This window comes from Hyperoodon ampullatus (assembly GCF_949752795.1).
Source record: "Hyperoodon ampullatus genome assembly, chromosome: 11".
Taxonomy (NCBI): Eukaryota; Metazoa; Chordata; class Mammalia; order Artiodactyla; family Ziphiidae; genus Hyperoodon; species Hyperoodon ampullatus.
The window spans coordinates 19,038,114-19,060,994 of NC_136924.1; the positions used below are offsets into that span (position 1 = coordinate 19,038,114).

Consider the following 22,881-nt stretch of genomic DNA (forward strand, 5'->3'; position numbering starts at 1 on the left):
CGCGCGCGCGCTGACCGGTCTCACCTTAAATTAACCAGCACTAACTTCAAATGGGCCCCCCTGTTGGTACCTGGAAATCCTACTAATTTCCCTAATCCAATCACTCTCCCAAACTCTTACTTTCTTTCACAACTTCTTGTCTCTTCTCAAATCTGTTAGACCTCCACTCTTCACAGTCTGAGCTGGTGACCCAGATTCTTTTTTGCATTGAGAAAATAGCAGCAATCAGTAGAGAATTTCCACTACATCCATGAATTTATCAGGAACTTACAATCATATATTTTGTCTTTTTTCCAGGTACAATAGATACGTTGTGTTTCTATCCCTTCCCTCTCTGAATTGAATCTAATGCCCTTCTGCCTACTAAAAGATATCCCTTCATTTGCCCCCCCGCTACTGAATCATCCTATAATTTCTCCCTTCTTAAAAGAAGCCTTTGCTCCCACAATGCTAGCTATTACCCCAGTTCTCTGTTCTTCACAACAAAATTCCTTCGACAAACTATATTCCACCTCAATCAGACCTGCATACCTACTCCACAGAAACAACTCTTGACAAAGCCACCACCAATTACCATATAGTCAAATGGATTCTTAGTCTTCATCTTACTATTTTATCATCTTAACCACTGTGAAATAAAATTCGTATTTATGGCAAGACAAGAAAAATTTAAACATAAAAATTCTTCTCTGCGCTTTGGCCTCCTCTCTCCCCTCATTGTGCCTTGTGTATCTGCGTTATGCATTGACCAAACCTCCCCCATCAGCAGGAATACCTGCTCAACCATAAACAGCAACATTCTCCTCGCATCAACAAGACAATGCCTTAAAAGAGAACATTCCTTCTAGATTATAAAGGGTCACATGACCTACCACAATGGCACTAAAATCTGGATTTTGTAAACTGTCAATAACAGGTCATTTAATGTACAGCCCTCTGTCTCGAAAAACTTATATAAACTGTATCTTGACTTCTAACGGGCGGACAGTTCTCAGAGCTTTCTGAGATGCTCTTCTTGGGTTTTAACCCTCAAATTTGTCTTGAATACAATTTTCCAATTCTTTCTTAGGTCGCCTGATTAATTTTTCGTCGACACTATAATGTCATTTGACACAGCTAATCCTTCTTGAAGCATTTTTCTTCATTTGGCATCTAGTACCTTCTTGGTTCTTTTCCTATCATATTGGCCACTCCTTCTCAGTCTCCTGCTTAACTTCCCAACTTCTGAAGTTTGGAATTCCTCAAAACTCAATCCTCAAACCTGTTCTTTTCTGTTTTCCTTCACTTTCTAGGTGACCTCGTTTAATCGCACTGCTTTCAATACCATTTACATGCTGACAAGTCCCAAATCTATATCTCTAGCCTAGTCCTCTTCCCTGAAGCCCTGATTCATGTATTCACCAGAATGCTTAGTATCTCCACTTGGAAGTCTAATAGGCATCTCAAAGAGTTAATGTGTCCAAAAGAGGCATCTTTATTTTATCCCTAAACCTGTTCCTTCCAAGGTCTTTCCCATGTCAGTAAACAGCAATTCTATTTTAACCACGTGCTCAAGCCCAACACCTTAGTCATCTTTATCTCTTTAATACCCTATAACCATTGTAAGTTCTACCTTTAAAAATACATACAGAATCTGACCACAAATCTACTACTAGTTCTCTACATCATCTGAACTACCGAAAAGTGGTCTTCCTGAGTCCTGTTTGCCCCTCTACACAACAGCCAGAGATTCTCCTGAAAATATAATTCAGATTATAGCATTTCTCAATTCAAAGCTCTCCACTGTGTTCCTATCTCATTCAGAATAAAAACCAAGAAAAGCCCCTACATCACCTAGCCTCCTACTACTTCTCTCCATTCCAGCTACCCAGGTCTCCCTCCTTGTATTCCTTCAACACACCAAGCAGACTCCTGCCTCTCTCTTTTACTTTCTATTCCCTCTGGAACATTCTTCCCCTACACACAAAATATGGCCTCGCCCTTCTTTCCTCGAGGTCTCTGCTCAAACGTTACTTTATCAGAGGCTTCTCTGATCACCTATATAAATGCCCTCTATCCCCCTTAGTTTTCCTAGCACGCATCTCCACCTGACATTTGTTTCTTTACTCCGTGTCTCCCATCCACTACAACATAAGCTCCTCAGTGCATAGTCTTTATTTCTTTATCCCTGTGAATAAAACAGTACCTGGTATAATACATAGTAGGTTCTCAATAAATCTGTTGAGTAAACTGACTAAACGAATATAGAGAAACCTCGTAGCGAAGAGAGTCTGAGCTAGGATGCTGCAATAAGAATAAAAAGAAATGAGGTGGGGAAAATGTTAGATACATTATAAAGGAAGAATTCACAGGCTCTAGCGACTATACTGGGTAGAACAGTGTCTCCCAAATATTTATGTTTACTCAGAATCTCAGAATGTGACTATGATATAAGAAGAAATATATCTGGTCTTTGCCCTGGGCTTCTGGCACAGAGCTCCTAAAACCCATGGAATTTCCTGAGTCATAGGAGCATCTTTTGCTATTCATAACCAGCCCTTTTCAATCATACCTGAGTTAACACTAATGAGTTAACTTAGGGTGGGACCCTTAGGTAATCTCAAAATAGAGCTAGTCACTAGAAAGACCAAGTGGTAAGAAGGTAGGAACTTGCAGCACTATTCCCACCTCCCACTCTCCACCCTCCACTTCTGGGAGTGGTATCTATTAAACTTACAATGATATCTATTAAAAACTCTTGAACAAGGATACCTGGAAAGCTTCCAGGATAGTGAATACATTGATTTGCTAGAAGGGTAGCACTCCCAGAGAGGGCACCCCTCCCCCTCCATACCTTGCCCTATACATCTCTTCTATTTGGCTGTTCCTGAGTTGTATCCTTTCTAATAAACCTGTAAATACAAGTAAAATGTTTTTCTGAGTTCTATGAACCTGGGTGGGGGGTGTTATGGGAACCCCAATTTATAGTCATTGGTCAGCAGTGCAGATGGCTAAGGACCTGACACCTGACATGGGGTTGGTCTTGAGGCTGAACCCTTTAATTTGTGGAATCTGATGTAGTGTCAGAATTTAATTGAATTATTGGCACCCAGTTGGTATCCAGAGAATTAGACAATGGGTTCTTGGTGCTGGAAAACACTCCAGAGTGACCTTATCTGAAAAAAGGGTAAAGTTAAGATGAGGTTATACTGGATTAGGGTGGGCCCTAAATCCAATATTGACTTGTGCCCTTATAAAAAGGGAGAAACCTGGATATAGAGACAGACACACACACCATGTGAAGAGAGAGGCACAGATTGAAGTGATGTGTCTGCAAGCCAAGGAACACCAAGGATTGCTAGCAACCACCACAAGCTAGGAGAGAGGCATGGAACAGATCCTTCCCCAGAGCCTTTGGAGGGAGCATGGCCCTATCAGCACCTTGACTTTGGACTTCTAATTTACAGAACTGTGAGATTATAAATTTCTGTTGTTTTAAGCCACACAATTTGTAGTAATTTGTTATAGCAGACCTAGGAAACGAATACAGTGACTGACTATATTTGGGGAAAGGGAGCCCTGAGGATGAATCAAAGGTTTGAAGACTAAGTAACTGGAAGAATGATATTCTAGTGAAAGAAATGAAAGTCCAGAGGAGAAAGTGGCTGTAAGAAATGATTGTAGGGGGCTTCCCTGGTGGCGCAGTGGTTGAGAGTCCGCCTGCCGATGCAGGGGACACTGGTTCGTGCCCCGGTCCGGGAAGATGCCACATGCCGTGGAGCGGCTGGGCCCGGGAGCCATGGCTGCTGAGCCTGTGCATCCAGAGCCTGTGCTCCGCAACGGGAGAGGCCACAACAGTGAGAGGCCCGCACACCGAAAAGAAAAAAACAAAAAAAGAAATGATTGTAATTTTGATTTTATCAGTCCAATACAATCACAGGTTTATCAAATGGATGCCTTAGTGTTACACACATTACAACACAAAAGAGTTAAAGAAAAATCAAAAGAATACTGATGCAAGAATCAAAGCTGAAATTTTCCTTTTATCAACCTCTAGCCAAATTCAATGAACTCTCTTCAATAATCATGACCATTTACCTTTGATTCCTTTCTTTTCCTGTGGCTTCTATAACACCATACCATAGCTTCTACTTCTATGACCATTCCTCTACTAAGTCCAGCTCCTCTTTCCAAGTCAACTTAGTTCTTAGTCCTTTTATTCTTCAACAGTTCTCAAATCTCAAGTGTCTAATTATACATCCCTAAGCTGAATTACTGATCTCCACGCTTTACATTCCATTATTTCTGGTAATCTACATGATACCTCACTTAACAGTCTAGGACAGGACTTCCCTAGTGGTGCAGTGGTTAGGACTCTGCGCTTCCACTGCAGGGGGCACGGGTTCGATCCCTGGTCAGGGAAGTTCCACATGCTGCACAGTGCAGACCAAAAAAAAAAAAAAAAAAGTCTAGGACATGTCTATATGGATGCACTGCCATCAGTTCATACCTGACATGTGTTTAGTCAAACGTATCTTCTCTTTCTACTCAACTGACACATGGTAGTTATTCCATCATGACAACTCCTCTGTATCCTTTCATAGCTAAAATACTTCACATTTTTCTCTTTCTTCTTATTTAGCACTATATTCTGTTAATTTTTTCCTTTGGAATACTTCTAGGAGTCATCCTTCACCTTCATTCTATATTGCAAGCCCAAATTCCAGCCTTCTTACCTCATTTTAAGATTATTATAAATAGCTTCCTGACTAGTCTCCCTGTCTTAAGGCTTTCTTCTCTCTAGCACAGTAGTTCTCAAACTTTAGTGTCCACACAGATCACATGGAAATGACTAATAGATTCTTTAGGTACTGCATGCTATTTTATTTCTCCAATTAGATTATATGGTCATCAAGGGCAGGAATTAATCATGGCTTCTATTCTCCCCTCGGTGTATAACATAATGCCAGGCCACATAACATATTCAATAGATATTTTATAACTTCAAGACTATGGTTCATTTCTTTCTCAAAACCGTTCGTAACATCTAACCAAGAATTATTTCAGAGATATACCTTAGAATAAAAATAACAAGTTATTATTTCAGGTGCCTTAAAAGGAAAAGCACAACTCATTGTCCTCATACCAAGAGATCTCTCTTCATACTCACACTTCAACAATGTGTGGGGAAAAACATACAGAGAAGTCATCAATTACAGAAGGGCATTCCAACTCAAGATACCCGGTCCAACTTTTCCAAACAAATCAACACAGCAAAATATCATTACACAAAGACTCTACCTAAAAACACTTACCAGAAATGACATACTCTCTGTGCTTAGGAGGCTGGAGCTGTAAATGCAGCCATCTTACCTAGCCTGGGGAAAAAAAAATAAAGCTGCTACTCCCCAGTTGTAAGAACCTCTCACAGGAAAGTAACTTTAAAGGACTATGATTTCTGCCCTAGAGTTAATACTTTGTGACTTAAGTCTTACTACACAAGAAAGTTATGATCTTTGTCATCTAAGAAACTTAGAAGTCTGTTGCAATTTTACGAATCATATTTATGTAATCTTATAGCCAACATTTTCATACAGAAGCATTATATTTAACTTGAATGGGAAAAGGGTTTGAGTTTAAAAAATTAATTTTATAGTGATCATTCTGCCACAGGAAATAGCTCATGTGGATTATGGTTATAATGAAGAGAAAAGCAGTAAAGTATCTCGAATCAAAGAAAGGGGGAAATTAAAAGAGTAACAGTGCAGAAAAAGCACAGGATTAAGAATAGAAAAATGTAGACTTTAGTCACAGCGTTCCTAACTAGTCAATGATCTTGGCTCCCTACCACTTCAGTTTCCAAATCTGTAAAAACTGTCTGAATGCTAAGATCCCCCAGCCCTAAAATTATACATACTTATATACTTTTTACAGTATTTCTATGTCACATGTACTGTCTGCTTTTCCACTTTAATTGAGGTAAAGCTGTAAGCCTATAGGGCAGTGCTCCACATGATGGGACAGCTCTGGGTCATAATTTTTACTGAATTGAGTTTAACAATTTCCTGCAACATAAATCATTATCCACAGATCACATTTTTAAAAGTAAAATAGGTGTTTACTATATTCACCCCCATCATTTGGCAGTTATTTCAGTATGAAAAACATTCATCCTAGGTCAATACTGATGAAAGGTTACTTCACATGTTTCTTAAAATATCACCTCCTGGGCTTCCCTGGTGGTGCAGTGGTTGAGAGTCTGCCTGCCAATGCAGGGGACACGGGTTCGAGCCCTGGTCTGGGAAGATCTCACATGCCGCGGAGCAACAAAGCCCGTGAGCCACAACTACTGAGCCTGCGCGTCTGGAGCCTGTGCTCCGCAATGTGAGAGGCCGCGACAGTGAGAGGCCCGCACACCACGATGAAGAGTGGCCCCCGTTCGCCGCAACTAGAGAAAGCCCGCACACAGAAACGAAGACCCAACACAGCCAAAAATAAATTAAAAAAAAAAAAAAATCACCTCCTCCCCTTTCTGGTATACCTATGATTAGTTGATAATCTCTCTCACCACTGGATGTCACTTTTGCTCCAAAAGAAGTCAACCCAACCTAGCCTCAATAATTAGAATCTGATCTCTAAGACACTTATCTCTAAAACCCCAACATAAAAGTTTTTTCTGTGGAAGATAAAATCAGCTTTTATAATTTCTTATGATTTCTAGCTAATCTGGCATCAGATGCTTTTAGGCTTCAAACAGTACAAGGAAGCATAAGTAGGATTTCAGAGATCACCCCAAGCCATGAAATAACTTCACTAAAATCCCATCAATACCCATACACTGCTCAGTACTTATATGGACAGAAAGAAAGAGAAATGATACAGGGGAAAAAAAACAATGAAACAACAACATAAGTATTTATATTTGAGTATAAAACGCTGGGATCCTATATAGTTAAGTGCTGTTTTCTAATCTCAATGTTATACTACTTTTAGCATAATGGAAAGAGAAAAGCAACATTCATAAACCAAGAAAGTGGGGAAGTAATGACTTTAAGACTTCTCACGTTGTCACTCCAACTATCAGGATGAATTTGGCAGTTATATCTAATAATGTAAACAGGTAACTAAAAACTCTGTCCTTGATTTCCAAATTCAGAATATGTAAATGATATAGTTCTCCTCTCTTATGCAAATATGAACAGCTAACCTTACCAATAAACATACAGACATTAAGACACTGGTGTGCCTATGTCTAGAGGTACGAATTCCTCTCATTTCAGACCTTCTCACTTCCCCACAACCAATGCCACTACTAAAGGAACTTATCAAATGGAGACATATCCAAATCATTTGTGGGATTTTTTCTTTAAATACTTCCTTCCCCTTCCCCCAACACACATGCGCCAATCTTGCTAAAAATAACTGCTGGATCGCTGCCATGGAGAGCCATGGTTACTGATGGGGCTATGCTACATTCCTTGGGTTTGTTGAGTAGAAAAAAAGTTGTAAACCACTGACTTAGATGAATCATCTGGTTACATTAGTTCCATGATGCCCTGGATTAGTTTTTAGGTTCTGGAGAAAATATGCCTGCAAAGATGAAACTTTACAAAGATCATGGCTGTGGGAACTATCATGGCTGTTTCAGAAGCCAGGGGAGTCCTAGTTCCTTCTGCTAGGGCAATGAGATACTTGCTTCTATATTCCTGAGTTGGAAACAAAAAAGTATTGTAACCACAAAAACAATGTTACAAGTATTAGTTAAGCACAGTTGAAACAGGCCTAATCACCCCGTAATTTAAGTGCCGAATGAGTTAAATGACACTTGTATGGGCTGGTCTAGAAACTTTATCAATGAAAACCACTGTCTCTGTGGAAAAATGCATACTCTGAAAAACTGACTTGTACACAACATTTAGAAATAAACCTGTTGAGCAGTCTGCATTTTCCCAATTTATCTTTACAAGGTGTCAGCAAAATGTCATGTTTAAATATCAAACTGAACATACCCGTAAAGTCTCAGTTTTAATTATACATTTTATTCTCCTAAAATAGTTATGCTTTTACTCTATAGAAATCACTTTAATGAGAACCACTTGCCTTTTTTTGGGCAATTGCAGCTCGCTGCAATTTCTCCTTAGCTTGATTATACTTTTCTTCTCTGTCAGTGATACGTTCATGAAGCCTATGCTTTTCTTCCAACCACTGTATTTGCTTCTCTTCCAATGCCCTGTCGGAAGAACGTATGCAAAACATGAGATGTTAACTCTTAGAAGAGATATTACCACAAGTATAATCAAACTCACTACCTACTTCACCCACAGCCTTCATAATCCAACACAGGCATTCTTGCATGGCCACGTATCTGCTATCACCACCATTACTGAGTATTTCCTATGAGCCAGCCACTGGGCTTAGAACAGTACATGTACTACATCATTTATTCTTCACAGTAACCCCTGAGTTAGGTACGTCTATCATTTCCATTTTATAGCTGAGGAAACTGAGGCTTAGAGCTGTTAACTAACTTGCTTAAAGGCTTATACCTAGTTAACGGGGTGGGGGGCAGGACAAACAACTGATAATCAGCTTTAAACCATGATACCACCAAGCTATTAAAAACTGGGCCTAATAAAGATGGTTTAAAATCAACCTTGGTATCAAGTCTTAATGTGGTATGTTTCCTGGCTAGAGTAAAATTCATATAAATGGTATTTTCTAGTAACATCATAACAGCTTACATCTTTAAAGCTCTTCTGTATACCTTATGATTTTTAGTATCATCACTATAGGCAGTACAAATGGATATACAAACCCTGAGGAGTCAGACTGCATGACAAAGGTCAAACAGATTTTAAGTATCTTAGCTGGGATCAAAATCACATTCTATTGACCCCAAGTCCAGCTATTTTCTGCTATATAATCCTATGAATAACATTCAGAAACCAATGATAAGTTAGTTACATTTGCTAGCTATACTATGATTGGAATTCTTAAGCACATTTCAAATCACTTGAGGATCCCAAGATACAAATTCCTATTATTTGCAAAATATAAGCAAAATAATTTGGACCCTGTGGAACGTCACAACACATTATGGACAGTTATCTTGCTTACTTCCTTTTCTTGAAATTCAACCACATATATGAGTCCATGGACAAGCCTTAAAATATTAAATAATAGAAAAATAAGGAAAAAATTTTATGTGGCAAGGTAGCCTTCAGAAGAAAAACTGTGAAAAGAATAATGTTTCATAGATTCAAAAACTTATAATAATGACATGTTATAATAACAAAGCAAATACAAAATAGCAGTTTTCTACCATATATAAACAACATTTTCCAGGGAATATAAGATCTTAGTCACCAAAGTCATCTCCCTACCAGTTTACTAGACTGTCTACTACTAAGAGATTTCAAAATAAAAAAATATAAACAAGTAAATGAGCTTTTCAAAGGGAAAATCCAAAAGATTATAACTGTAATTCTAAGAAGTAAGCTGTACACATCAAAAATTTTGTTTCTGTTCTCTGGCATTCAGAAGAATTTAGATATTTGAAGTAAGAAATGTATTGATTTACTCAATGAATATAGAAGTGTTTCTTTGAAGGTTTTCATAATACTGTGGTCAGGCAGAATTTTAAAAAGGTTTTCTTCCCTACATGTCTATTTTCTTTTCTTTTTTTTTTTTTTAAAGCAATCCAAGAGTCCATAAAGCTCATCTCTAGAAAAAGAAAATACATTACCTAAGACCACTGTACACTGTCAATGGGGTATTTGTAACTAGTTCCCAAAATACAGTCAACACTGGAATCATCATTAAAAGAACTATATATAATATAGCAGAAAGAAGAAACAGTTTGTACATAAAAAAAAAGAGCAAACTCTACTTTTCAACTTCTACTTGTGCTTTTTCAGCTTGGCTTCTTAAATTTCGGCATTCCTGTTTTAACCTCTCCACCATTTCCTTCAGTGTTTGGTTTGAATTCAGCAACTCATTCTCTGACTGTGCAAGTGAGGTCACTTGGATCTGCAAACTACTGATTTGCTTAAAAGAGAAGAAAGAAGAGAAACATAAGGCCACTAAACAAATGCAATAGAATATGAGAGACACAGAGGACACTAAGCATCTTCCCTCACAAATGCCACACCCAACTGATGTGCCCTTCAGAACACCCTGAAATGAAATTATAAAAAGCACCAGCATTAGAGAAATGCAAATCAAAACTACAATGCGATATCATCTCACACCGGTCAGAATGGCCATCATCAAAAAATCTACAAACAATAAATGCTGGAGAGGGTGTGGAGAAAAGGGAACCCTCATACACTGTTGGTGGGAATGTAAATTGATACAGCCACTATGGAGAACAGTATGGAGGTTCCTTAAAAAACTAAAAATAGAACTACCATAAGGCCCAGCAATCCCACTACTGGGCATATACCCTGAGAAAACCATAATTCAAAATGAGTCATGTACCACAATGTTCATTGCAGCTCTATTTATAATAGCCAGGACATGGAAGCAACCTAAGTGTCCATCGACAGATGAATGGATAAAGAAGATGTGGCACATATATACAATGGAATATTACTCAGACATAAAAAGAAAGGAAACTGAGTTATTTGTAGTCAGGTGGATGGACCTAGAGTCTGTCATAAAGAGTGAAGTAAGTCAGAAAGAGAAAAGCAAATACCGTATGCTAACACCTATATATGGAATCTAAAAAAAAAAAATGGTCATGAAGAACCTAGGGGCAAGACGGGAATAAAGATGCAGACCTACTAGAGAATGGACTTGAGGACACGGGGAGGGGGAAGGGTAAGCTGGGACGAAGTGAGAGAGTGGCATGGACATATATACACTACCAAATGTGAAATAGATAGCTAGTGGGAAGCAGTCGCATAGCGCAGGGAGATCAGCTTGGTGGTCTGTGACCAGCTAGAGGGTGGGATAGGGAGGGTGGGAGGGAGATGCAAGAGGGAGGAGATATGGGGACATACGTATTTTTAAAACTGATTCATTTTGTTATAAAGCAGAAACTAACACACCATTGTAAAGCAATTATACTCCAATAAAAACGTTTAAAAAAAAAAAGGCAAGAGCATTAGGATCATATCTTAATATAACCAGAGACCATCAAGAACCCTATTCCTCAATCTGCCACTGAGTCCTCTCTCTTCTTCCCCAAATAAGCAGGCCAGAAGAGGTACCAGAAATGGGGAGAAGTGTCATTAGGAGAGCAGGGAGGTGAGCAAAGAGAATCCAAATATTAGAGTCCCCTAGCCTCCAAGGAAAGAACAGATTTTAAAAGGTAATCTGGGGACTTCCCTGGTGGCGCAGTGGTTGAGAGTCTGCCTGCCGATGCAGGGGATACGGGTTCGTGCCCCGGTCCAGGAAGATCCCACATCCCGCGGAGCGGCTGGGCCCGTGAGCCATGGCCGCTGAGCCTGCGCGTCCGGAGCCTGTGCTCCGCAACGGGAGAGGCCACAACAGTGAGAGGCCCGCGTACCGCAAAAAAAAAAAAAAAAAAAAAAAAAAAGTAAGCTGGGAAAGCTGCTAAGAAAATCCATTCTCCCACTCCCACAACCTTGTGATTAGCAACCCTTCCAAGGGTTCTGCTCTCTGAATAGTCAGGAATCATAAATGCAGGAAGGATCATTCTCACATTGTTTTTGAGTAGTTTTTAAGCATTTTATAGAGTGTTGGGCAGAAGAAAGATGCTCTGAGAAACCTAATGAATGGTAGGGATTCCTTGGCCTCTAGAACCATTTATCAAACTGTGAAATGTCACTCAGCCTGCTTCATCCCAATTTACCTTTATCTGGGAGTACTTTTTCTCATGAAAAGTAGATAATTATCTAGTTACAGATTAACAGGCTAGGAGATTCACATTGCTCTTAAGTCTTATCCAAATAATTCATTTGGGACATATTTACACCTAATTCTTGCAAAAGCCATTTTACCAATTAATAAACAAGTATTCATTTTTCTTTCACTTTCTTCTACCTCTCTAAGCCATTCTCTTTTTTTTTTTTTGCGGTACATGCGTCTCTCACTGCTGTGGCCTCTCCCGTTGCGGAGCACAGGCTCCGGAAGCGCAAGCTCCGGACCCGCAGGCTCAGCGGCCATGGCTCACGGGCCCAGCCGCTCTGCGGCATGTGGGATCCTCCCGGACCGGGGCACGAACCCGTGTCCCCTGCATCGGCAGGCGGACTCTCAACCACTTGCGCCACCAGAGAAGCCCTAAGCCATTCTCTTGAGAGAAGTTTGGAGGCAGAGAGTCAAGTGACTTCAGATCAAAAGAATCCATTACAAGACTCAAGAGCCAAAAAAACCCAGATTCTTTATGCAATAAATGGGAAATAATTCCACTACTTCCTGATGGTAGCAAAGCCACATACAGAACTGTATAGGTCCAAAGAGCAACTGTCAGAAGAATAAAGTAAAAAGGTATGTCTCAGATTTCTATTTTAGGATGAATTTCTCCATGAAGAACTATTCAGTATTTTTAACTGGAGCTGTAAATATAAAACTTGTATTACAGCTGGCTGAACAAGCAACTTTCAAAGAGCTTAATACTTCTCCATATCTACAGGATGACAGAAAGCCCAATGCCAATGAAACTAGATAACTTCTCTCAGAGAATCACACATTATGCCCTCCTACTTGAGACTTAGAAACCATAACTACACATGAAGAGCAATGCCAGCTAGCATGCAAGCATAAATCCTAAAAATGGAATTTTCACTCCTCATAATTTGTTTTGCCCATATAAATCTTTCCCGAACCCAAACAACTTTAATTAAAATATGAATTTCCTTCCATAAATACAACTCTTAGATTTCACAGGGATATAACAAAAAATAGCTCATGGAATAAGAAATGCAAAGTTACAAGTCAATCACACAAGTAATTCAAAATACTGCCCTTTAAACTATAATTTAAAAAAAATTCATCATGAGCCACAGCAATATAAATATCTTAAGAAAATCAAAAGAAGCTTACTAAACAAGAGTTTAAAGAGGTTTAAACACTTTATATTTACATATCAACTTCATCAATTCATTATCAATTGGAGTGATATTTTCAGAATATTTACATATAAAATTCCAATAAAGATTCAAAAACACAGATTTAAAGAAGCACTTAAAAAAATAAAAGCAAAATGTTTGCTAAAATAATACCTGCTTCAGGTCAGAATTTTCATTTTTTTCTTTCTCTGCATTTTCAATATTCACAATTTGTTGTTGAAGTTTTAACCTAAAAATCACAACCCAACAAAAGACATTATTAAAAATCCATAGTTCATATATTTCACTGAATTAGACAATCATATTATTGAGTGCCCATATTGACACAAGGCGCTGTGCTATATAAAGTGATAGATTCAAAGGCAAAGATTTTGACTTCAGGCAACTAAGCTGTGTCCACATATAATTAAAATGTAACAAATTTCTGCCTTTGCTATGGAAAAATCTACAAACTATGGGCATAGAGAAGATGAGAAATCAAGTCTATCTAGAAGGATGAGAGACTACTACATGGAGATAAAACTCTGGTGGGTAGGATCTTGACAAACACAGGGAACAGCCTGAACAAATGGCTTTGGTGGAGGAGTGCCTAGTGGGTCACTAAGGCAGGAGAAAGGAGTCCAGTTTAGGAGAAGCCATCTTATAGCCATACAGTATTTCACAATTTACAAAATGCTTTCAGATATACTGCTATTTCACCTTCACTCTACTGGGTTATAGAGCTCCTAAATGTATCCTAAATGCCTACCATGATGTCTATAGTATAACAGGCATTTAATTAAGGTTGGCCAATTGTAGTAATTTCTCATAATAGTTGTATGGAAGTAAGCAGAGTCATCTTTATAATTCCAGATAATATAGAGAAAGAGGTTGAGGCTTAGCAAAGTTGGGCCCAAATCACACAGCTACCAAGTAGCCAAATCAAGATGAGATCCAGATCTTCTCACACCCAAGTAAGTATCTCTGTCTCCCACTTCATTATGCCGTAATTATACTGATTTTAAATTCAGAATTTAAAAGAAAACTATCTAGTACAGACACCATACTGTATTCTATAAAATATATTATGAGTTTTCATCCCTGAGATGAATGCACACTTACACAATTTGTGTTCTTTTCAAAAGGAATGATACATTCTCAGCCAAAATCTTAAAACACAGCATATCCCTGGTGACCAAGGGACTAACTAACCTCATGAGAAAGACTATACACTAATTAGCTTTGACAGGATAAGCCCTCAACCTTCCCTTTTAAAAATCCTTCATTTACCTCAAATATAATTTGTTTGGCACATACTAGTTATAGTTTAGCATTATTAGCATGCCTTTTCAACCCAATTAGAAATGCTTCTCGGGAAGACAATATTCTCAAAGGCTTAGGGCTGTGCTTTAAACACTAATACCCTGAGAAAACCATAATTCAAAAAGAGACATGCACCACAATGTTCACTGCAGCACTATTTATAATAGCCAGGACATGGAACCAACCTAAATGACCACTGACAGATGAACAGACAAAGAAGACATGGCACATATACACAATGGAATATTACTCAGCCATAAAAAGAAACGAAATTGAGGTATTTGTAGTGAGGTGGATGGACCTAGAGTCTGTCACACAGAGTGAAGTCAGAAAGAGAAAAACAAGTACAGTATGCTAACACATATATATATGGAATCTTAAAAAAAAAAAAAAAAAAGGTACTGATGAACCTAGTTGCAGGGCAGGAATAAAGAGGTAGACATACAGAACAGACTTGATGACATGGGGTGGGAGGGCGAAGCTGGGGCAGAGTGAGAGTAACATCAACATATATACACTGCCAAATGCAAAATAGTTGGCTGGTGGGAAGCAGCAGCATAGCACAGGAAGATCAGCTCCGTGCTTTGCAATGACCTAGAGGGGTGGGATAGGGAGGGTGGGAGGGAGGCTCAAGAGGGAGGGGATAAGGGGACATGTGTATGCATATGGCTGATTCGCTTTGTTGTGCAATAGAAACTAACATGGTATTGTGAAGCAATTATACTCCAATAAAGATCTATTAAAAAAAAATTCAGTAAGTATCTGTTGTTGGACTGAATGAACCAACCCAAATCCTGGATTAGACATTTAAATGCACAAGGTGGTTGGACAATATGATATGGAAGAAACCATAAAATACACTGCTCCTGAGATATTTACATACAAACGCCAGAAACAATGGACCTAAAGGAAAAGGACCAGTCTTGCTCTTCCTGTGCTCCTTTGACAGTACCAGTCATACTCTTATTCTGTAATTCTAGCTATGCTATTACTCCCTCAAACTTTCTGTGCATTTCTCCCTTAAATGTTTAAGGTTGTTATTAACTTGGAGCTTTTAGGTTACCAAGTTAATAAAGGTTTCTTTCTACAAAACCATGCAGATGAAAATAGGGGAGAAAACACCATGTGTCCTAGCTCCGGTCCAGAGTTAGAAAAGTTAGGCCCCAAGTATATCTTAGCTCTGGTCGAGATTTTGGATATACATGATAAATCAACAAGAAACAAGACCGAGTTATGAAAGCATTAGTGGCCTGAATACTTTCTAAATAATTATGTAGATATGAAGAGAAACAAAAATGCCCTACCTATAAAAACTGAAGCCAAAGAAACCGATGGTAAAGAGTATCTGACTATCATTAAACATGAAAGGAGCAAGAACACCATTTTGGTAGACTATAAGAGATGATCTACAAAATTTTCTTCAGTTCACTCTGCTTGAAGCAGTGCTGGGTTAGAATTCATAACTGATAGGAGATTTTTGATTTTTTTAAAGAAGAAAATTAGTCCATGATTTAAGATCATTACATTTAGGATTCTAAGGGATAATTACATTTTACAAGTAAAAAGTAACCTTAAAAGGGATGATCAGGGTTTAGGAATAAATTCAGTGGTCTTAAATTTCAATAACAAAAGTGTTCAAAACAGGTAGATATTACTTCACAAGACAGTGCTGAAGATTTAGGAATATAGTATCTCTTTTGATTAGATTTTGAATAGTCAAGGGGTGTCACAAGTCAAAAGAAAATAAGTCTTAAAAGTACAAAGTACAGAAGAAGGTGCAATTAATTTTCATTAGAGGATCAGTAAGGGTACATAAGAGAAATACAGTTTGAACTGGACCTTAAAGGCAAAATAAGAGTCTGAGGCAGAGAAATTAAAGATAGAGGTAAAGAAGAGGATAACTGCTGAAGCAAGACTCTGGAGGAAATAAAGGGGGTGGGATTAAAAGCACTTTTACTTTGGAAGTGAAGGGAGAAAAGAATCTTACTTAAAACAGAAAGGGAGGAGAGGATGGATGAAGATGTAGAAATTCTCAAATAGTGGGAAGTTGAAAGAATTCATATCCAGGAGCCTTTGCTCAGGTACAAGTGAGAGCACAGAACAGTGGACATAGTTTCCAAGCTGAACGGTGGCAAGGGAAGCAGGCTAAGAGACTGGAAAAACATTTTTTTAAAGTACAAGAACTACCAGTTTCATTATCTTCAGTGAGAATGGAGTGGAAAAGAGAAAAAAATGTACGTCTTTGAAATGATTGGCTCTAAGAGATGACAAGGTCCAAAATATGGCTAAGCGAAGGGGCTTAGAATAAAGATGAAGAATGCCAGAATGAAGATAAAATGAACAAAAGGCTAAGGTGTTGGATGAGTCAACAATATCAATATTATAGTCAATTAGAATGATGGCAAAGGATAGAAAATAGAAAAACCTTGAAACGGAAGTCAAGGTCCTCAGTGACTGTTGGGGAATATCCTGTAGGTTAGTAATTGGTGGAGAAAAAGACAGGGGTAAGATGAATGCAAGGACTATCAAAGGAAAAGTCATTTTAACCAAAGTTAGTCAAACAATGGTCTGGAAGCAAGACTGTGGTTCAAAAACACTGATTTTTCTTCTTGGTCCCTAGGTTGCAGGAGAGGGGAAGGAGGAATAATTCCCACTTAAAAAGGTTGCCAGGCAATATACCATCAGCACAAAGTATCAGTGAGGCAGGTGATTTTAAAACTGTGGAGATGGTACAAAATTTATAGGTAATGGAACAGATTTCAGAGGCTACAGCAAAAATTGTTAAAAGGACAGCTTTAATGGGTTGCAGATGGGGAGAAATCAAAAGGTGAAGGGTAAGTTGGGGAATGAAAAACTATGAGATCAAGTACTTTATATTTTAAAAGTAATTATGGAAACAGTGGAAGTATATTTGGTAGGCAAACCGGAGGGCCAAGGTACAAGAGTATGCAGCTGGGGAAAAGTTCAATGGGAAACATTTGAAATGACAGTGAGATGGAGCTGTTCCAAGTTCTCTTCAAAGTACAGGGTAGCTAATTATGCTGATTATTGCCTAGGTTTTCTATGGCAGGCAGCTGATGTGTGTCACTTCAACATTCAACAAATATTTACTGAGTACCTAGAAATGCTGAGCCCAGTCCTAAGTGTTGCAGATACGCCAGAGAATAACAGACAGAATCTTTATCTTTAAGGAACTTACCGTGCAACAGCACTGTCTGAACGAGCTTTCTTTAATGATGGAAATGTTCTATAATTTGCACCATCCGATATGATAGCTCCTAGCTACATGTGGCTATTGTACATTTAAAATGTAGTTAGTGTGACTGAACTTTAATTTTTTTAAATTTTAATTAATTTAAAATTAGATTTAAATAGCTCTATGTGGCTAGTAATGTTTTATTAGGCACCAAAGTTCTAGTGTAATTTCTTGGCTTCATTTGATGTCAGTCTCAATTATCAAAAGAAAGTAATAGATAAGGCAAGCAAGAGAAGTGTATCTGTGATTTCTCTATTGTCAAAAATCCTTAGAACAAGTTTATTGAAAAAGGCAGTTTTTATATCAACCCATTGAAAGCCAAGGTTCTTGCCGTGAGTGCTGGAAATCTACTCTGGTCATTATTAGCAAAAATGGACCTTCCTGGGAAGATGTAAGAGACTCAGTGCATCAACGGGGAACCAGAGAGCCAGAACCAGGCTAGAATAATTGGCCAGAATCACAAGCAAGGACATGCATACAAACTGTCTGGCTTTTCAAATGCTGCCACATATTTTTTCATCACTTACTTTGCTGTTCAAATTCTGTAAAAGAACTTGTTAAACTGGCCAAGTAGAAGTCTCCTTCTCCCTACTAAGATGATATACAATAGATAACTCATCTCAAGATGGAGTATAAGTAGAGAGAAAGATATACTAAGTGACAGTTTTTAAAAATGTTTCTAAAAACCTTAAGAAAAAATTAGAAAGCCACAAATGGAAGACAGAACTCTGGCTCTAAGCAATGCAAAATCTTAAATGATCAAGTTTCCTTTCCTTCAGTTAGTTATTGCTGCTACTTCTCCAATGCCTCTTCCCACTTCTGATAACAAACTGCACATTACCGCCTCTCCCTCCCCCACTCCCCTTCCCCACCCCACCCCCTACCCACTCAGAAATACGCTTAATACCTGGGCCGAGTCAGAGTGCCCTATCCCGTGGCCATAGGATGGGCCCAGGGATGGGTGTGTGAACCAGACACAAAGCCTTTCTAGATTTTTCTAAGTTGAATCATCGAGTAAGAACTCTGTCTTTGATCTCAAAATATAGTTTGTCCTCACAGAGAACGCAGTAGGAGAGAAGCAGATACAGGAGTTAGAAAAGAAGAGAGGAGGGAGATGAAAGCAGGAGGGAAGAAGCTACTCTCATCTGGCACATTTGAGTTCCTAGATCCACACGTCCATGAGACCAGCACAACCCCGTCCTTTCCACCATTTCCATCAGCCAATCAAGCCCCTTTTTCTTTGCCTGAGTTAGTTGAAGCAGGGTTACTGTCATAACCAAAAGCTGATTAGATACTTTATCTTACTTAAAATCTTGTAATTTTAACATGTTTTTAATTTACAGGTAACTTTACAAATTTTACAAACGCATTTTAGAATAATGCGTTTAGAATAATCATTTTATTATTTAGGCTAGTGGTGAAGAAACCACTTGAATGAAGACAAGGGACTGGTATGTAATTAACAGTTTAAAGCATCTGCCAAAGCAGTGATTAATCCTATTAATCTGTTGTTTATAAATAAATGGATATTTCTGCTTTATATGCTTTAGACCTTCCATATCCTTAGCAAACCTTTTTTTTCCCACAGGTAGTCTCTTTCTAACCTATCACAAATTCTAAATAAGACAAGCTGCGATTATGATTATTTTAATAACTGATCAAAATAGACCTGGCTGATGTAGCTAGACTTATAAACCAGAACTGCCATGGAAAAACACCACAACTGTAGACTTTTAAAAAAAATCATGCAAATTTTGCAAATTACTCCTGCTATTTTTATTTGGGTTACTATGTCCTTATTTTAAGTTGGGGTCAATTACACATTATAAATGGTCTGGAGAAACTGAAGAGGAATCAAATAAAAATTATCAAAGTGGCTAAAGGAACAGAAAATGATTTATATTAAAAAAAAAAGATAGGGGCTTCCCTGATGGCGCAGTGGTTAAGGATCCGCCTGCCAATGCAGGGGACATGGGTTCAATCCCTGGTCCGGGAGGATCCCACATGCTGTGGAGCAACTAGGCCTGTGCACCACAGCTACTGAGCCTGCACTCTGGAGCCCGCGAGCCACAACTACTGATCCTGCGTGCCTAGAGCCCGTGCTCCGCAACGGGAGAGGCCACCGCAGTGAGAGGCCTGCGCACCGCAATGGAGTAGCTCCCGCTTACCGCAACTAGAAAAAGCCCTCGTACAGCTATGAAGACCCAAAGCAGCCAAAAATAAAATAAATTTGTTAAAAAAAAAAAAAGATAAAGGAATGAAAGCTGTTTTATATAGCAAAAAAACCCCACAAGAAATGTAAGGGTCAAGTTCATTATTGTCTTCAAGCAATGATTGCTTAACATTTTATCACTATGGCAACACAAGCCCAAATCAGGAGAAACAGGCTTAAATTCTAAGAGAAAAGATTCTAATTGGCCAAACTGTGGGACAATAGGATAAAACATTACAGTGGGGTTCTTGGGGGGTGGGTCTCTCTCTCTCCTTGCTGGAGATTGTGAAGGAGAGATTAAAAAAAAAAAAAAAAAAAATCTAACCTGTCCTGAACCACTAAAACAAAATGTACCCACCCAAAAGCAAAGAGCAGGACAAAACTGGCTCTCAAAATCCATAAAATATTTATGATTCTAGAATTGTAGTAGTTAACATTTAAATTAGTAGCTCATAAAACCGGACATTTATAAACAATATATATCTCTCTGCCTGAGGTGATTCTTTCCTGAGTAATGAAAATCAAAAACCTTGTCCCAAAACGTAACCTACAGCTTAATGAACATGATTTTTAAAAATAAACTGTAGGGCTTCCCTGGTGGCGCAGTGGTTGGGAATCCGCCTGCCAATGCAGGGGACACGGGTTCAGGTCCTGGTCCGGGAAGATCCCACATGCTGTGGAACAAGTAAGTCATGATGTGCTCCACGGCTGCTGAGCCTGCAACTCTAGAGCCCACGAGCCACAACTACTGAGGCCCGCGTGCCTAGAGCCTGTGCTCCGCAACAAGAGAAGCCACTGCAGTGAGAGGCCTGCGCACCGCAACGAGGAGTGGCCCCCACTCCCCACAACTAGAGAAAGCCCGTGCACAGCAACGAAGACCCAATGCAGCCAAAAATAAATAAATAAATAAATTAAAAAAATAATAATAAAATAAAATAAACTGTAATCTATATAATTAGAAAGTCATTAAGATTTTAGAATTTAAAACAGCAGATACAGGGGACTTCCAGGTAGCTAAAGATAACAGCAAATTCCTAGTTCTATGTTATATATATATGTCCTACAAAACAATACAGGAAAGCAAGATCAAATAAAGCCATACAAAAACCACATCTTTCACATAAATGGAAGACAGAAAATGCCCAAACTTCAAAATATCTCTAAGTAAAAAGAGGAAAATAATTCTAAATCCCAGCAAGGGACCTTTTATGCTCCTGCCTAGAAGTTTTTGCAGTGAGCATGAGCTCACACTGAATGTGAAGAGACTTACCTCATCCATTAAAACAAAAAGATGTCTAATTTGGATCCAAAGCAAGACCCAACTATATGATACACATGAAAGACACACTTAAAAAGAAAGACTAACAATAAGGGGATGAACAAAAGTATACCAGACAAACAGAAGCAATAAGAAAACAGAATTAAAAACAACAAAAAAAAGTAGAGGTCTACAAAAGACCAAGATCAAGCTTTTCAACAATGCTGGGTGCAAGAAGACATTTGAAGTGTTAAAGGTTAAGAATTTTGAACCTAGACAATTATAACCAATAAAATATCATTTAAGTATGTGTATAAAATAAAAGTTTTCTTAGACATAAAAACTCATTAGTTTTAGGACAAAAAGACTTTTGGAAAATACTCTTTCAAGAAGTACACTAGTCAGATAATAAATAAAACTATGAAATCAATACAAAAATATAAGAATGAGGAAGTAACAGTAAAATGTTTGTGTTCTAAATAAGAAGAATGCGTGTGCCTATATATATATATATATATATATATATATATATATATATATTCATTCTAAAAATATCAACTCAGAAAGATAGGTGAGAACAAGAAGGAGACAAGACCATACTCAGGTACTCAGGTAGATTTTTACTTAAGGGTATGACACAGATATTGCTAAACAATTTAAGGGTATGACACAGATATTGCTAAACAATGATATACATAAAGAAAAAATATAACTATGTGTCTTAAGTTAGGAGTAACCAAAAAAAGAGAGAGAGAAACTTAACCTATCCAATGGAGGATAGAAAAAAGATGGCAAATAAGGAAACAGAAAGCATAGTCATTAAGAAATGTGAAGGGACTTCTCTGGTGGTCCAGTGGTAAAGAATCTGCCTTCCAATGTAGGGGATGCAAGTTTGATCCCTGGTTGAGGAACTAAGATCCCACATGCTTTGGGGCAACTAAGCCCGTGCGCCACAACTACTGAGCTCGTGTGCCTCAACTAGAGAGCCTACGTGATGCAAATTACAGAGCCCACGTGCCCTGGAGCCTGCATGCCACAACTAGAGAGAAGCCCGTGTGCCGCAACAAAGAGCCCATACATCACAACCAAAAAGATCCTGCATGCCACAACCAAGACCCGACACAGCCAAGTAAATAAATAAATAAATAAATAAGGTAAGTAGTAGTTTAAAAAAAAAAGAGAAAAAAGATAATTAAATCCTAATGGTAAAGTAATTACAAGAATGTAAATGAGTTAACATACTGCTCAAGAAACTATCATTCAAATTGTATTTTTAAAAGGTATTGTAATATTTTGTCTATAAGGGACACATTTAAAATAAAACAATAAATAAAGCTGAAAATAAAGTGAAAAGATGTACCACAAATATGAGCAAAAGGAAAGAAACAGTAAAAATGTTCATATTAGCCCATATAAAATTCAAGATAAAATGTTAAAGGAAAAATAACAAGTAACCATGAATATATATGCACCTAAAAAAACTATAGCAACAGCTGTCAGAAATCTATGAAAAAATAAATCAACAATTGTAAAATAAAAGAAAACAGGAATAATAACAATATCAAACAAGGTGGAATTCAAGCAAAAAAAAATTAAACGACAAAAAGAAAAGTGCTTTTAAATGCTAAAAGCCACAATTCATAATTAAAGTGTAACTGTTATGATTATCTATATACCAAATAATATAGCAATCACCTATGAAGCAAAAAAATTACAAGAACTTTAAGGAGTCATAGATAGAAACACACTAACGTAATAATAGGAGACTTTAATATATCACTCTTTTTACAAGACAAATGAAGTGGACAAAAAAATAAAAGTATACAGAAGACCTGAACAT

At 38.0% G+C, this 22,881-nt stretch overlaps 1 protein-coding gene across 6 annotated transcripts in view; it reads right to left on the minus strand.

Annotated features, from left to right (window-relative positions):
* CEP83 (centrosomal protein 83) overlaps positions 1-22,881 on the minus strand; it is a gene marked incomplete at its 5' end in the record, with an annotated part of 75,593 nt that overhangs the window by 9,746 nt on the left and 42,966 nt on the right. For 5 of the 6 annotated variants that reach the window (XM_079715467.1, XM_079715469.1, XM_079715470.1 and 2 more), the window contains 3 exons: positions 8,080-8,209; positions 9,869-10,026; positions 13,167-13,242. In XM_079715467.1, coding sequence (XP_079571593.1) covers positions 8,080-8,209; positions 9,869-10,026; positions 13,167-13,242 — 364 coding nt within the window. The remainder of the gene's footprint in view (positions 1-8,079; positions 8,210-9,868; positions 10,027-13,166; positions 13,243-22,881) is intronic. The other variant, XR_013811155.1, reaches the window with a different exon arrangement.